We start from the raw sequence: 13,761 nt of genomic DNA on the forward strand, positions 1-13,761 counted from the left end.
CATTGCCAGGCATGGGAGGTGGTACAGACTTGCTTCCCAAGGACCCCAGGATGGCTCTCTGGCCTTCAGGATCTTGGTGGTTATCGTTTCCGGTATTGGGGCAGGAAAGCATTCACACTAAGATGGTGATTCCTGACCCCATGGGAGGCTCGCTGACACTGGTTCTCATGGGACACTCACTCTTCCCTTAAGATGCAACTTGAAAAAGAACTTCCACACTCATTTCATTTAGGAAGTTCTACACAAACAGTCCTTTCTGTGGTAGAGATTCATGGTGTAAATGCACAGGCTAAAGTCTTTGAAAGGTCCCCAGTAAAGGAATTTATTTAATGTTTAACTCTGGCATTTTGCAAACTAAACTCATATTTACCCAAGCAGATCTCATGACACTAACGTTCTGCGGAATCACTTTGTCTAAAATGCTCACGTCCATCCCTTCTCTTACACAGTTGGCCCTCCCTACCTGCGGGTTTCCACATCTGTGGATTCAAACAAACATGGATGGAAAATATTTGGGGAAAAAAATTCTAGAAAGTTCTAAAAGCAAATCTTGAATTTGCCACGCAACTATTTACATAGCATTTACACTGTATTTACAACTGTTTACATAGTATTTACATTGTGTTAGATAGTCTAAGTAATGTAGGGATGATTGCCTAGGTTATATGCAAACACTATGCCATTTTACTTAAGGGACTTGAGCATCTGTGGATTTTGCTATCCTGGGGGTCCTGGACCCAATCCCCCACAGACGCCAAGGGATGACTGTATTGTGATACCTGCTAAAGCTCTAACTAATAGGAAGGAAGGAAGTGTTTCGAGGAAGAAAATCCTTTTCCCAGGAGTTGACTTTTTGGTAGTAATTTGGAAGCTCCTTAGGTCTTACTGGGCGTGACTCCCGTAAACAGTGTGGCTCAGGAGGCATGGAGGTGATTTCTGCCTCAGGATTGAAGGACAGTTTCTTTGCAGAGTGCGTGAAGTGATTTGTCATCAGCTAGTGTAGGCACATCTGCATGTGTCTGGTCAGGCATTTACATAGAACTCCCAGAAGGATGCTGATAAATATCTTTGGTCATTGCTTCCATCTTAACTGGATTTTTTTTTTTCCTTCCATAGGTTTATATTTTTAGAGCTGACCGAAGATCAGGCACCTTAATTAAGATTTTTCAGGCATCAGGTAAAAAGGTGAGATCCTTGGGATTAGTGTCTTGTTTGTTTGTTTGTTTGTTTGAGAGATGTCATCATGTGGGAATCAGTTCTTACTTTTTAGAATATTGGTTTAAAGGCCCATCTGTGCCCTACATTTACATGGCATGTTCAGTTGCCTGTTGGAGCCATTACCTTCTCAGCATTGTGTGTGACCTGCAGATTCCTGGGATTCATGCGTGCTGAGACGGGGAGCGAGATGAGTTTGTACACAGCCAAGTTACAGCACAGAGGTCTAAAAGGTTATCCACGGTTCAGATACTCATCAAAATGACTATGTGCTCTGTTTCTTTCTGCCTTTATCTTTCTGCCTCTCTGTCCCTCTCCGTCTGTCTTTCTCCCAGCTCCAGAGAGATAAGGCATTGTTGAGTACAGATACATGACCGATTACTTTCAAAGGAGGCAGGCAGATAGATGGTTCTCACTCTCCCTATCTCACCAACCCAAAGCCGCCCCTCCTGCTTACATCCCAAGCCCTCTGCCACCATCGCCATGGGAACTGTTGCCACACAAAAAACAGATATCACCCGGTTCCTTTTAGAACTTTGAAATAGAAATAGCTGGGGAAGGCTGCCCTGAAATTAGTCCTGGGCAAGGTTTATCTGCCTGTGCCATCTTATTATCCTTACCCTATTGCTAATTCTCCATTTCCTGCAAGTTTCCGTTATATTGCATCGTAGTCTGAAATTAAGCCAGGTAGAGATTCCTTTGATTAATACACACCATTTTTCATGGGCTTATCAGTGGTGCACACCTTGGCATGGCTTCGATCGGCAGGATTATTTGGTAAGATTGGCCACTCTAAGAGGAGACAAGTTTAGGTGGGGATGTGAAGGGGGTGATTTGAAGAGTTGTCTTGGTAGAGGCCTTAGTGAGCTCGGGGAAGAAGAACAGGACTTGGGACTTGGGAGGGAGATTTGAGGAGATAGGTAAAATTGCCTTCTGACATTCTCCTACCATCACACTAAGAAGAGGGGGAAAAAATGATGTTTCCATCCTGGGTGGGCCATGTGCCCCAGTTCAGGTCCTGCTGTGTTAGACCTGCCTCATGCCAGCCTGGCACCACTGCATATTGTTCTGATGGGGAGTCATAGTCTGAGTTCCAAAAATCCCACTCAAGTAGAGCTTTTTGCAGTTTTAACAACCATCATGTGTATTTTTAGTATATAACTGTCATAACCTTTTCAATAAAAAATACATCACCAAACTCAGTTTTGTGAGGTTTTCCCTGAGGGCAGCTCTGCATTCCCCCCCGGGAACTATGCAAGCCTGTGTTATTTTAACATTTCCAAAACCCCAAAACAACAACACTGGAAGAAGACTGTGAGCAATTCTGCAAAAAAGGATTTCCAAGCACCTCTAAAGTTAGAAAATAAATAACCCCGTGCCATTTCTGAGAAAGAGTCCCAAAGAGCAAGTAGGGTGTAAATGCTGCTAAGCCTAACATTTTAGCTCTTTATCCAAAAAAAATAAATGGGTGAGTTTTCCTGTGGAAAACCCTCCCTCCCTCTGCTACCCTTCCAATGTACCTCGGCTTGACAGCATGAAATTAACCCCCCCCAGCTTATTGAGATATAATTGATATATAACACGTTTAAGGTGTACAGTGTGATGACTTGGTACATGTATATATTGTGAAATGATGACCACACTGAGGTTCGCTAACACATCTATCTTATGTAACTACTATTTTTTTGAGGGAGTCTTTAAAGTGAATTGTGGGGCTTAAACACACTTATCACCCTATTTTTTTTTTAATTTATTTCTTTTTTTTTTCCTGCACTTTGTGGTATGCGGGATCTTAGTTCCCCAAGCAGGGATCAAACCCATGCTCCCTGCAGTACGAGTATGGAGTCCTAACCACTGGACCACCAGGGAAGTCCCTATCACCCTATTTTTAGAATATTTTCATGTTCAGCTATCACCGTGCCTCCCTCCTGCTTCCTGTGTCCCCACCTCCACTGCCCGCTGCCTGTGCCCAGGACAGGCCCAGCTGATGCTGGTCATCCTGGTGTAAACAACAGTCTATAATTGAGCCCTTTCACTTTCCCAGAACCCTCCCTGTTTGGATGATAGCTTTCATGGCTACCCATCTGTGTCTGGGTCATGGGCAGGTTTGGGGGAGCAGATTTGAGAGTGGGTGACGTGAGAGGGAAAGGTTTGAGAATCTGCTTTTCCAAATTTCCCGAGGACATGATGACGTGGGTTCCAGCACAGACCAACCTGCAGGTCAGCTTGAATGTCCTCATTATGACACGACAGGGCTCCCTGAAGAGGAGACCATGGGCCAGCTGTCTCACCTCCCAGCTCCAGAGCTGCCATTCATTTTCCTTGGGGCTTTTCTCGCCCTCACCTTGAACCATTGTAACATATGTCCTTCACTCTGCCATCTTGTTTCACCATCTTCCAACTTTGCCCCCGTCATCATCTTTCTGATTACTCTCTTTAGACATCTTATTCTGCTTGTGCCAGAAGAAATGAGAAATTCTTGTCCCACTGACTTCTCCATTATTTCAGTGGGAAAGGACATGACCCCAGGCTTTCAAAGGATGCCTTTGCTTTACCCCTGTGTCCAGAGCCACACATAGAGGAGGGTTCTGACTCAGGAAACCCCTGACCCACTTCTGCTTCCGTGTGGCCAGAATCTGGTCAGAGAGTTCTGTCTCCTGGCCATAAGAGAGACAAAACCCCAAATGGTTCTGGTCTTTACTGGTTGACATCCTTCGTATAGTGCACGTAAGAAATCACCAATACATGTGCAATTCCACTGCTATGACATGTGTCCTCATATTTCCAGGGTGATGGGAGAGCTCTGATCAAGGAACACTCACCCCAAAGCATGTCGTTGCCCTATCGAAGTTTCATTGCAATAATTGAGTATGTGAAGTGTTTATATGTCAAAACTTAGATAGGAAACTTCACGTCCGGGGATTTCTGATTGAACACCGACGAAGATGCCAAGTTAAATAGACCATTGGAATGAAACAAATAGTTCCCCTGGGACTCAGCCAGAGAGAACAGCCAGCAGCTTCGGTCTTCAGGGCCTTGCCTGGGTCTTAGCGGTTTCTTTTACTAAAGTCAAGATAGAGACATTGGCAAGGCCACTGAATTGGTGACTGTCAGCTGGTTTCTGCCCACCCCCCACCCCATGATTCTGAAACTTCCCCGTGCCCTTCTCCCTTGGGAAGGGGGCAGGTGGGGATGGGGGTTGGGTGGAAGTGACCTCGGCACGTGACTGGGAGGGACTTGAGTCCTTTCTCAGGCTGAGCTGCAGGAAATAGACCAAAGTACCCTCCACCTCTCTCAAACTCCCCTGGGTTAGCTACCAACAAACAGCAAAAGAAAATGCTTGTTCATGTCTGTAAAACCAGAGCCCTTTTATTTGAAAACATTTATTTTAAAAGGATAGATTTTTTTTTTTTTTAATTAAAAACAGAGGTTGCCCACTGGCAGCCTTTGGAAAGGGTACAGCCTACAAAAATTTTCATTTGGCCTGCATGGTATGTTTGTTTATTATTTTTTAATATGAATTAGTTGTCAGCATTTTAAAAATAGGCAATTCAAATAAAATTTTAGAGCTTTGGTTTCTCTTGAAAAATGAGATGGTTGGCTTTTTCTGGGTCAGTCAGGAGTTGACTGCCCCTGGGTGGGGATTGCTCCTTTAGCTGGGTCTGTGGACTCTAGTTTGCTTCAGTCTCCATCATTCTCTATTGGTTCTTAGACACAGAAGCTGAGTGTCACTCGCCACCTGTAAGCATGCCCGCAGTGTTGTCTGCTTTTTCCTTATACCTGTTATATCACCTGCCTGGATCCCATTGGATTGTGTTTAAGACCCCCAATTTAAAATAACAGGTACTAAGTCAGAGAAAGACAAAGCACATTATACCACTTATATGTGGAATCTAAAAAAATGATACAAATGAACTTATTTACAAAACAGAAATAGACTCACAGACATAGAAACCAAATTTAGGATACCAAAGGGGAAAGGTGGTGGCGGGAGGGATAAATTAGGAGTTTGAGATTAACAGAAACACATTACTATATATGAAATAGATAAACAACAAGGGCCTACTGTGTAGCACAGGGAACTATATTCAGTATCCTGATTGAATATAATTGAATATAATAATCGAATATATATTGAATATAGTAATAACATATAATGGGAAAGAATCTAAAAAAGTATGTATATATATTTATATATGGAAAAGAATTTTTTCAGATTCTTTTCCATATATATGTATACATATACATGTATAACTGAATCACTTTGCTGTATACCTGAAATAATACGTTGTAAATCAACTATACTTCAATTAAAAAAATAGTAAAAAATAAAATAACAGGTACTGAATTAAGCTATGATTAAGCCAGTATAACCTGGCTGTTTTCCCTCATCCTCCAAATGGTCTTCTGAGTTGTACCTTTTTCTGTTACTTCAACTCACGCCTTCCTAACCAGTCTTCAGCTATGCCCAAGACTGGGCGAGGGTAATCTGTTTCCCATATAACATTTATTTTCATGCCTGCCTTGTATTGTGAAATTCCATATTCCTAACTTGCTTGGCCTTGTCAAATGTCTGATACACGAGGCACTTTTATTATGGCTGTAACCTATGTCTGCAGCCTCAGCTTGCATTTGTAAAAGCAGTACGTTGTTCTCCAGGGATCAGTCCATTTGTTTCCCCCTTGGTGGGGCTCCAAGCCAGTGAACGTGGGTCTCACTTTGACCGGGGGGCCCACGTGGCTGCCAGGAGGCCAGGGGAGCTGGGATCTCACCGTGCCCAGGCATTCTGGTTTCCAGGGTGGCATGGCTGGCACAGCCTCCGAGGGGCTTGGGAGCAGATGTTTGTCAGGCTGGGCATCTGGAGGAAGGCAGGGGCCTTGTGTGTGAGGACGGACACTGAACGCTTTGTTGCAACTTGACTTGGTTGCAGATGGGCTCTTACTTCGGCTCCTCCTTATGCGCAGTTGACCTGAACGTGGACGGCCTCTCTGACCTGCTCGTGGGGGCCCCCATGTTTTCTGAGATCAGGGACGAAGGGCAGGTCACTGTCTACATCAACAGAGGAAACGTGAGTACAGAGCTGGGCAACATGTGGACAGGGTGTGGGAGAGGGATGTTGGCCCAGGGGAGTAGTGACTGAGCCCCATCACCCAGAGGAGGTAAAAAGACACGCTTCTTACCTTCAGAAAGCTCCGTGTTCCATCAATGGAAAGTTATACTCAGTGTTATGACTGCAAACATACAGGGGTCCAGAAGAATCTTAATGACTAAAGTTGAGTGATTCCTATGTACCAGGAACTGTTTCTCCTGCTTCCTGTGAATGATTTCAGTGACATTTGCACGTGGTACCGGGGGTCCCCATTTTTCAGGTGAAAAAACTGAGGCTCAGAGAGGTTAAGTCACTTGCCCCAAATCACACAGATAAGAAGCAGTGGGGCTGGGATTTGAACATAGGCAAACTGGCTTTGGAGGTGGCATGCTTCATCTCTCTTATTTTGTCTCCTTGGGACTATATACACACCTGCCCACGGAGGCAGAGAAGCCTTCTCAGAGGACATGATGGCTGGGAGGAATCTTGAAGAAAAATGGGAGTTAGGTAGACAGGCGGGAGTGGGCTGGGAGCTGGGCAAGTGGATTGAGGTGTGAGGCAGTGGGACCATAGTTCAACGTGTTGGGACTGGGAGGAGTGGAGGGGGGCCACCCCAGTGGCCAAGGGCTATAGTCACGATGTCCCTTATTCTGCAGAACCATGAAAAGGATGTGGCCGAGTCAGAAAGATGTCTCTGCAGCACAGTGGAGGGTGGGTGGGGGCAGGGGCTGAGGGGCAGCAGTGCATCCGTGGGTGCAGGAGACCAATGAGAAAGTAGAATCTTTTCAGGATCTAGAAGAAAGAATATTCAACAAGAGGGAAATGGTTAAATGAATAAATCCTGTGACCACCAGCCTTTAGCTAACATGAGAAAATGTTTATGAGATAATCAGTGAAAAAGTAGGATAAAGACTGCAGGTACAAACAACCTTTAAAAATGTACAAAATACATAGAGAATGTTAATAGATCCCTCTAGGTGGTGATGCTTGGGTAGATATTTAGCTTTATCTTTATCCAAACAGTGAGAATGTAATTCTTTCATAATCAAAAAAGTCAGTAAAAGTGTACTTTTAAGTGGTGACCAAGGTGTTAGTTTTCCTGATCGGGAGGGGGTGGTGGTGTTTAGCTATTACTAGGTGGGCAGATGCCAGAAAGGGCAGTTATTTAAAGAGGAGCCAGGGGAAGTTAGAGCCATGAGCTTTCTTGGATGTTTGCAAACTCTTTGGGAAGGTGGATCTAAAACCTGGGAGGAAAGATGCTTCCTGGTACCTGTTGGAACAACTCATGGCACCTGCATCTGCACTGACCTTCCAGGAAGGGGGACAAGGCAGGTGAGGGGAGAAATGAGGTGGTCGTTATGGAGATGAGAACAGCCAGCATTCAGTAGCTGCTGGCCACCATATATGCCGGAGACTGCTGCGTTTGCATGGGTGTTAACTTGTCAGGCAATAAGGTGATCAGCCCAACAGCCCCAGGGCATGGAATCTTGGAGCAGGATAATCCCCCAGACCTTCTGCGGCAGCTGGCACCCACACATCCCACCCCCAGTCAATGTTTCTTAATGCCATGTGGTTACCCTAAGTACAAGGGTATTCTTACTTCTGTTGAATTTCATCTTATGTGATTAATGATTGCAGGGCAGTGTGCAGGAGTGGGAATAAATGATGACTTGCCTTTGAATCTTGGTGTCACCACTTACTAGCCTGTGTGATGTGGACAAATAGCTTGAAACCAGCAGCTCAGTTTCCTCATCTGTAAAGTGGGCAGAGTCATAAGGTCTTTCTTATAGAGTCACTGTGTGATTTAAATGAGGATGTGGATATACAGTGCCTGGTACATACAAGGAATCAATGTTTCTCTCTTTCTTCACCACACTGATGGGAAGAAATCAACACATTTGTGTTGTGGGGCAGAGGTTTCGGTGACTTAAGAACTCATCACATCTTTACTGTTTGCAAGTTGTTTGAGTACAGTGGGAAAAAAATTTAGTTGTAATGAAAGCTTTGGGATGGCTTGTGGATGTACAGTGGGTCTGAGTACCTCTACCCGGGGGCAGGGTTAGACACTCTTGTGCCTCAAAACATCGTGTGTTTTTAAATATTTTATTTATTTATTCATTCATTCATTCATGGCTGCATTGGGTCCTAGTTGCAGCGCACAGGATCTTCTCTGCGCTCAGACTTCTCTAGTTGTGGCGCGCTGTCTCCAGAGTGCGTGGGCTCTGTAGTTTGCGGCAGGCGGGCTCTCTAGTTGAGGCGCCCGGGCTTAGTTGCCCTATGACATGTGGGATCTTAGTTCCCCGACTAGGGATTGAACCCACGCCCCCTGCATTGGAAGGCAGATTCTTAACCACTGGACCACCAGAGAAGTCCCTCAGATGGTGTTTTAACGCTCTGATAGTCATGTGTCAATGATTTGGGGGTAAAGTGGGCATGGCTTTTAGTGACACCATCACCATTGACCCCTCCCTCTGTTGGTTGGTGTTTGCTTAGGAAATCCAAACCACACATGAAAATGGGCACAGTCGTGTGTCCTGTTATCACTGCTCCCACCCCTTAACCAAGAACTATTGGTTGTTGGGTTTTCTGAACCATGATTCCCTCTGCCAAGATTGCTAATACATGCACCCTACAGAACAGCTTTATAAATTTGTACCAGAAGGCAGAGGAGAGCAGAAATGGAAATATGTACTCCCTCTAAAACAACTTTGAGGATATCGCGGGGAGAGGAGACTGTGGGGACAAGCAGGTAGGTTGGTTAATAGGTTGGTGTATAGAGCATTAGGACAAGGGAGAGGTTTAGTCATCAGTGGCCAGCAGTGGGTCTCCTTCCCTCTAAAATGCATCTCAGGTGATCGGAGACCTTCATGTCACCCAGGTGGAAGGAGCTCATTTGGCCACCATCGGGTGTTGGGGGGGGATGTTTGGATGCCTGGGATTCTGCCCAGGTGTTTCCTGTCCATGGGTGTGCTGCAGGGCAGGGTGGCATTCCCGGCTCTGTTTTTTCATTCTTTTTTTGGTTATTCTGTTTGTTTTGTTTCCGTTTTCCCTCCATCCTGTTTCCCAGGGAGCCCTGGAGGAGCAGCTGGCCCTGAGTGGGGATGGCGCCTACAATGCACACTTTGGGGAGAGCATCGCCAGCCTGGGCGACCTCGATGATGACGGGTTCCCAGGTCAGTGAGCTCGTACCTGCCCTCTAACTTGCCCCTGTCGTGGGCGCTCCGGGGTCTGCCTGCCCATGGCAAGGCCCATCCATGTACACTGGGGAGAGGATGCCTGTTAGAAACCACATTTTCTGTGTAGACACAGGGCTGAGCCCTGAGCCCACTGGAGTTTTGCTTCCATGAAATCCCTTCTCATCAGCTCAGTGTTCTTTGCTATGTGTTTGTGGTGCAGTGAACGTTGCTGCTGGTCCATAGGGGCTTCTATGGCGGCCAAGTCTGAACCAGCTTCCTCTCACTACAAACCTTGCTTGTTTCTGAGCCTGTGATGCTCCACGATGCTCTGAGAGCATGGAGGAAGATCTAGTTGTCAGTTTGTGAGAGTAACATTGATTTTTTTGGTAAAGGGAATACCATTTTATATAATTCCTTTACCCAAGAACAGAGTTGACTTTCTGTTATGCAATAACCATTGTCTATGGAGTTCCCTTCTCAGACAGACATTAGGGTGGGTGGTTGATATTTGCATTTCTTTTATTGGTTAGATCAATAATTTATTCCTATGAGGATGAGGGAGAAATTTTCTGGAACTAACCTCTTCTCAGCTTCTATAATTTTCTTTCTACTTTTTTTTTTTCCTGCTGCTAAGAGATCATGTGCCTAGTTTAATGCTTGAACAAGCAACAACCAAGAAATTTCTAGACATCATGGCAGGAATTAGAGAATCCACCATTATGTTAATGGCTTTTCTAACCCAGAGCTGCTTTTCTCCCCCTAGATGTGGCCATTGGCGCACCCAAGGAGGATGACTTTTCAGGAGCGGTGTACATCTATCATGGTGATGCCGGTGGGATGGTCCCTCAGTACTCCATGGTAATTGGTGTGAAAGTGTCATGGTTGCTGTTCATACATTCATTCCACAGATACATACAACACACGGCGTTGTTCCTGCCTTCATCTTCCCCCCCCTCCAGTGGAAGACACAAACCATTGAGACTGCTTTTTAAATCAAAACATATTTATAGACTCCCGAGTTTGCTCATATCCAGGGAGGCATTCTGCCTACAAAAGATAAGATCCAAATTCTTAGCCAGAGTTAGAATGATTTATGTAAGAAGAGGTGGATTGCTTTTTCTGGTTACTGCTTTGTCAACCATCTGTGCTAAGCCAAAGGAATATCTTGTAAAATATAATCTAGGAAGACAGTGGTCCATGGAGGAGGGACGTGAAAGCTGTCACAGGGCTGTTGTCACAGTTGGCATTAAAACGGGGAGCTGGTCAAAGCCCTGGCCTCGTGCCCCAGACTTGGGAACGTGGAAGTGGTGAGTTCTGTTTTTTGCTATATCAGCTTGGAGTTCAGTCTTGCTGATGGTGTCAAGCCCAGCCCCTGGGAAAAAAGGAAGTCACTCTCTGGACAGAAGCATGGTCAGGATGTTTGTGGATGTCTGCATGTAGAGTGGCACAGGCCTGGGTCTTTCTCCCAGTGGGTCAGCAACAGAAAGGGACTGAGCATATGTCGAGAAATTTCCAATCAGCACCTGCTGATTTACTGAACATTTACTATGTGCTTACCGCCTCCTATTCATGCTGACATTTCTCGTCACCAAGAAACTTGCCTTGTATCTTGATTATTGCGAAGGAAACAAAACTTTGAACTGAGTCCTGTTCTTATAAAACGTTCTATAACATGAAATAGGAAAGTATCGAAAGTTGTCCACGTACTAAAGTCTCTAGGTAAGAAAAGGCTTTGCAAGTTGATTTTAAGAGGCGATGCATATGTGTAAGTTCAAGGTGTACGTTCCTAATTGTTCTTCCTGCAACAGATATGAGTTAGCTAATGAAGGGTTGAGGGCTGGCTGGTTTGCTGCCACTTGAGCCCAGATTCTCTCTGCTGGGCCTCCTGCTCAGCTCCGTGACTCTTGAAAGAGGCAGTTGCCAGGGGAGGTGCTGGCGAGAGCAAGGATGCTTCCTGAGCGCCTGCTCTGCCCTCTCACCTTTAGTCCTCAGAATAGCCTTGTGAGATGGGCACCTTGGTTATCCACCTTTTATTTACAAGGTGACTCCAGGCCAGGGAGGTTAATTAACATGCCCACGGTCACCAGCTAGGAAATGGCAATTTGACCGTGAACCTTTGCCAGTCTGTCTCCCAAACCTCTTACTGCAACCACCGCCCTCAACTCCACATCGGGAAAAAGGAACGCTCAGGGAAGCTCAGTTGGAAAACTCAGAACTATGGAAGTTTATTTGTCTGTGAGGCATATATACTCTGAGGGGTATTTATCTACATGGACCATCCTCTGTGCATTAGAAATGAGTAGTGGTGGGAATAAACTCCTAGAGGATTTAGCTGAGGTGGCAGGAGGAAGAGGGCTCTGGGCACAGTTTGGGGGCCACATCCGTGTCTCAGGGGCTGCTCTACCCTGGGTCAGGGATGCTGTTCCCACTGTCACAAGCTGAAAGTCATCCAGGGAGCAGCCATCCTTGTGCCGCCATCGAGGTCACTCTCCATGCTTCCTCCTGGAAGCTTGTTCCCGGACCTGGGAAGCTAATCACACAGAGCGGCAGCCTGTGAGAGACCCCCAGCTTCCCCTCCTCTGGCGGCCCTCTCGTGTTTGTTGCGTTGCTGGGCGGACTCCCTGCAGAGAACTGAGGTATAAATTTTGTGGTCAGCGCGGATTGTCTTTAGTAGGAAGTAGGGATCAGCAGCTGGACCTGTCCTGCCTTTGTCAGCACGCAGCCTGGCTCATTAGCTCTAACAAAGAGAAGTGGTTTGGGGCTCTTTAAAAAAAAAAAAAGAAAAAAGAAACAACCATGATTACACGTTTCCAGACTCCTAATATGTATGTGATAAGGTTTGTGATTTTAAAGGAAGAAAAATCCTTTAACACCAGGTTCTCTCCAGGGCCCAGGTCTGGACAGAGCGGGCATTGTGTGGGTGAACTACAGGAGGAAGTCAGAAACAAGTCTGGGCAAGGGAATCGCTTTTCTTTGGCCCAGATTGGTGTTATTTCTGCTGGATGCATTGTGAGATCAGGGTCTAAAGTTCTTCCATATAACTCTAACTCATTCCTCTTTCTCGAGTTTACCATGAAAAGTGTTGATTTTAAGATCCTCGTGCGCCTTTCTCAATTTGAGAGCCCTCCAGGCATGTCACGGCGGCCCCTGTGATCTTTCTCCTGCCATCAGGACACCGCATGTAAACCTGGTGAAGTGGAGGTTTCCCAAGGCTCCTGGTTTTCATTTAGAGTTATTAGCATCGAGCAGACTTATCTTCCTGGCTTTATGGCCTAATGGCCTGCAGATGTCTGTGGGATAACTTAAGCCTGCATCGCCACCCCCAAAAGGACCACCCCTTCACTCTTCCCTGCTTGTCTCAGCCACAGCATACCTTAGAAATGCAAACCCAGGGCAAGCTGCTGCTCACGTCATTGGACCTCAGAGCCGAGATGGTCTGCTTCAAGATGTGACTTTTAAGAAACGTGCAGATGCACATCCGTGTTTCCTTAGACAGAGCCATTGGGGATGTGGGGCTCTGCCTGTTATCAAGAAACACTTCTTCAGTGTTTCCCTACAGTGTTCTGATTTGTGCTTTGATGCTTGCACATTTCCTGTTGGATGGTTTCACTGAGGTGGCAGGCAGAGGGTTATTAGCAGTTATTGGCTGCTGCAGGGTGGGGGAGTCCCTGCTGTCTCCATCTGTAAACCCTGTAGGAACACCTCCTCCCCATACTCGTGACTTCTTTGCAGGATGACTCGGTGAGGAAAAGGATAAGGCAAGAAAGTCCCAAGTGAGCCACGACTATGTGTAAACCTGGTTCTGACATGGAGGTTGCTGTGTGGCATGAAAACAAAGCATTTCGCTTACCATCTACATCGAGGGCCTTGGGAGGGAAGCCTCCCCAGGGAGACTGTTTAGAGAAAGGGAAGAAAGAACAGGTCAGATCCCAGAACATGGCACTTTTCTGATTCAGGAAGTTTGATATCTTTGTGAGGAACTGTGCCACACAAGCATGGATGTGTGACAAAGGCTGGTTGTACAATGAATATTCTTGGACCAACACAGCATGTGTTGTGTTAGCATCTGTTGAACTTGATGAAGGAGAGATAAGTACAGATGTTCGTGTGCCCTGTGGCAGAGGAGCTGTCAGTGCTGAATGGTTGGTTGAAGGCTGCCTTTTAGGAAGAAGGGTGGCTTCAGCTAAGTTTTTGGATTTCCTACAGTTTGTAGAAGGTTCAGGACCATGGAGTTCTAGATGTACTAGGTAGAGCTGTTTCATCCTGTCTGTGATGCTCAGG

General features: G+C 45.9%; 1 protein-coding gene across 3 annotated transcripts in view; it reads left to right on the forward strand.

The window, feature by feature from the left end:
- Nucleotides 1–13,761, forward strand: part of ITGA9 (integrin subunit alpha 9) — a 353,362-nt gene that overhangs the window by 54,522 nt on the left and 285,079 nt on the right. For all 3 annotated transcript variants that reach the window (XM_079933602.1, XM_079933603.1, XM_079933604.1), the window contains 4 exons: nucleotides 1,117–1,185; nucleotides 6,146–6,283; nucleotides 9,372–9,477; nucleotides 10,244–10,338. In XM_079933602.1, the coding sequence (XP_079789728.1) occupies nucleotides 1,117–1,185; nucleotides 6,146–6,283; nucleotides 9,372–9,477; nucleotides 10,244–10,338 (408 nt within the window). The remainder of the gene's footprint in view (nucleotides 1–1,116; nucleotides 1,186–6,145; nucleotides 6,284–9,371; nucleotides 9,478–10,243; nucleotides 10,339–13,761) is intronic.

Source organism: Stenella coeruleoalba (genome assembly GCF_951394435.1).
Source record: "Stenella coeruleoalba genome assembly, chromosome: 10".
NCBI lineage: Eukaryota > Metazoa > Chordata > Mammalia > Artiodactyla > Delphinidae > Stenella > Stenella coeruleoalba.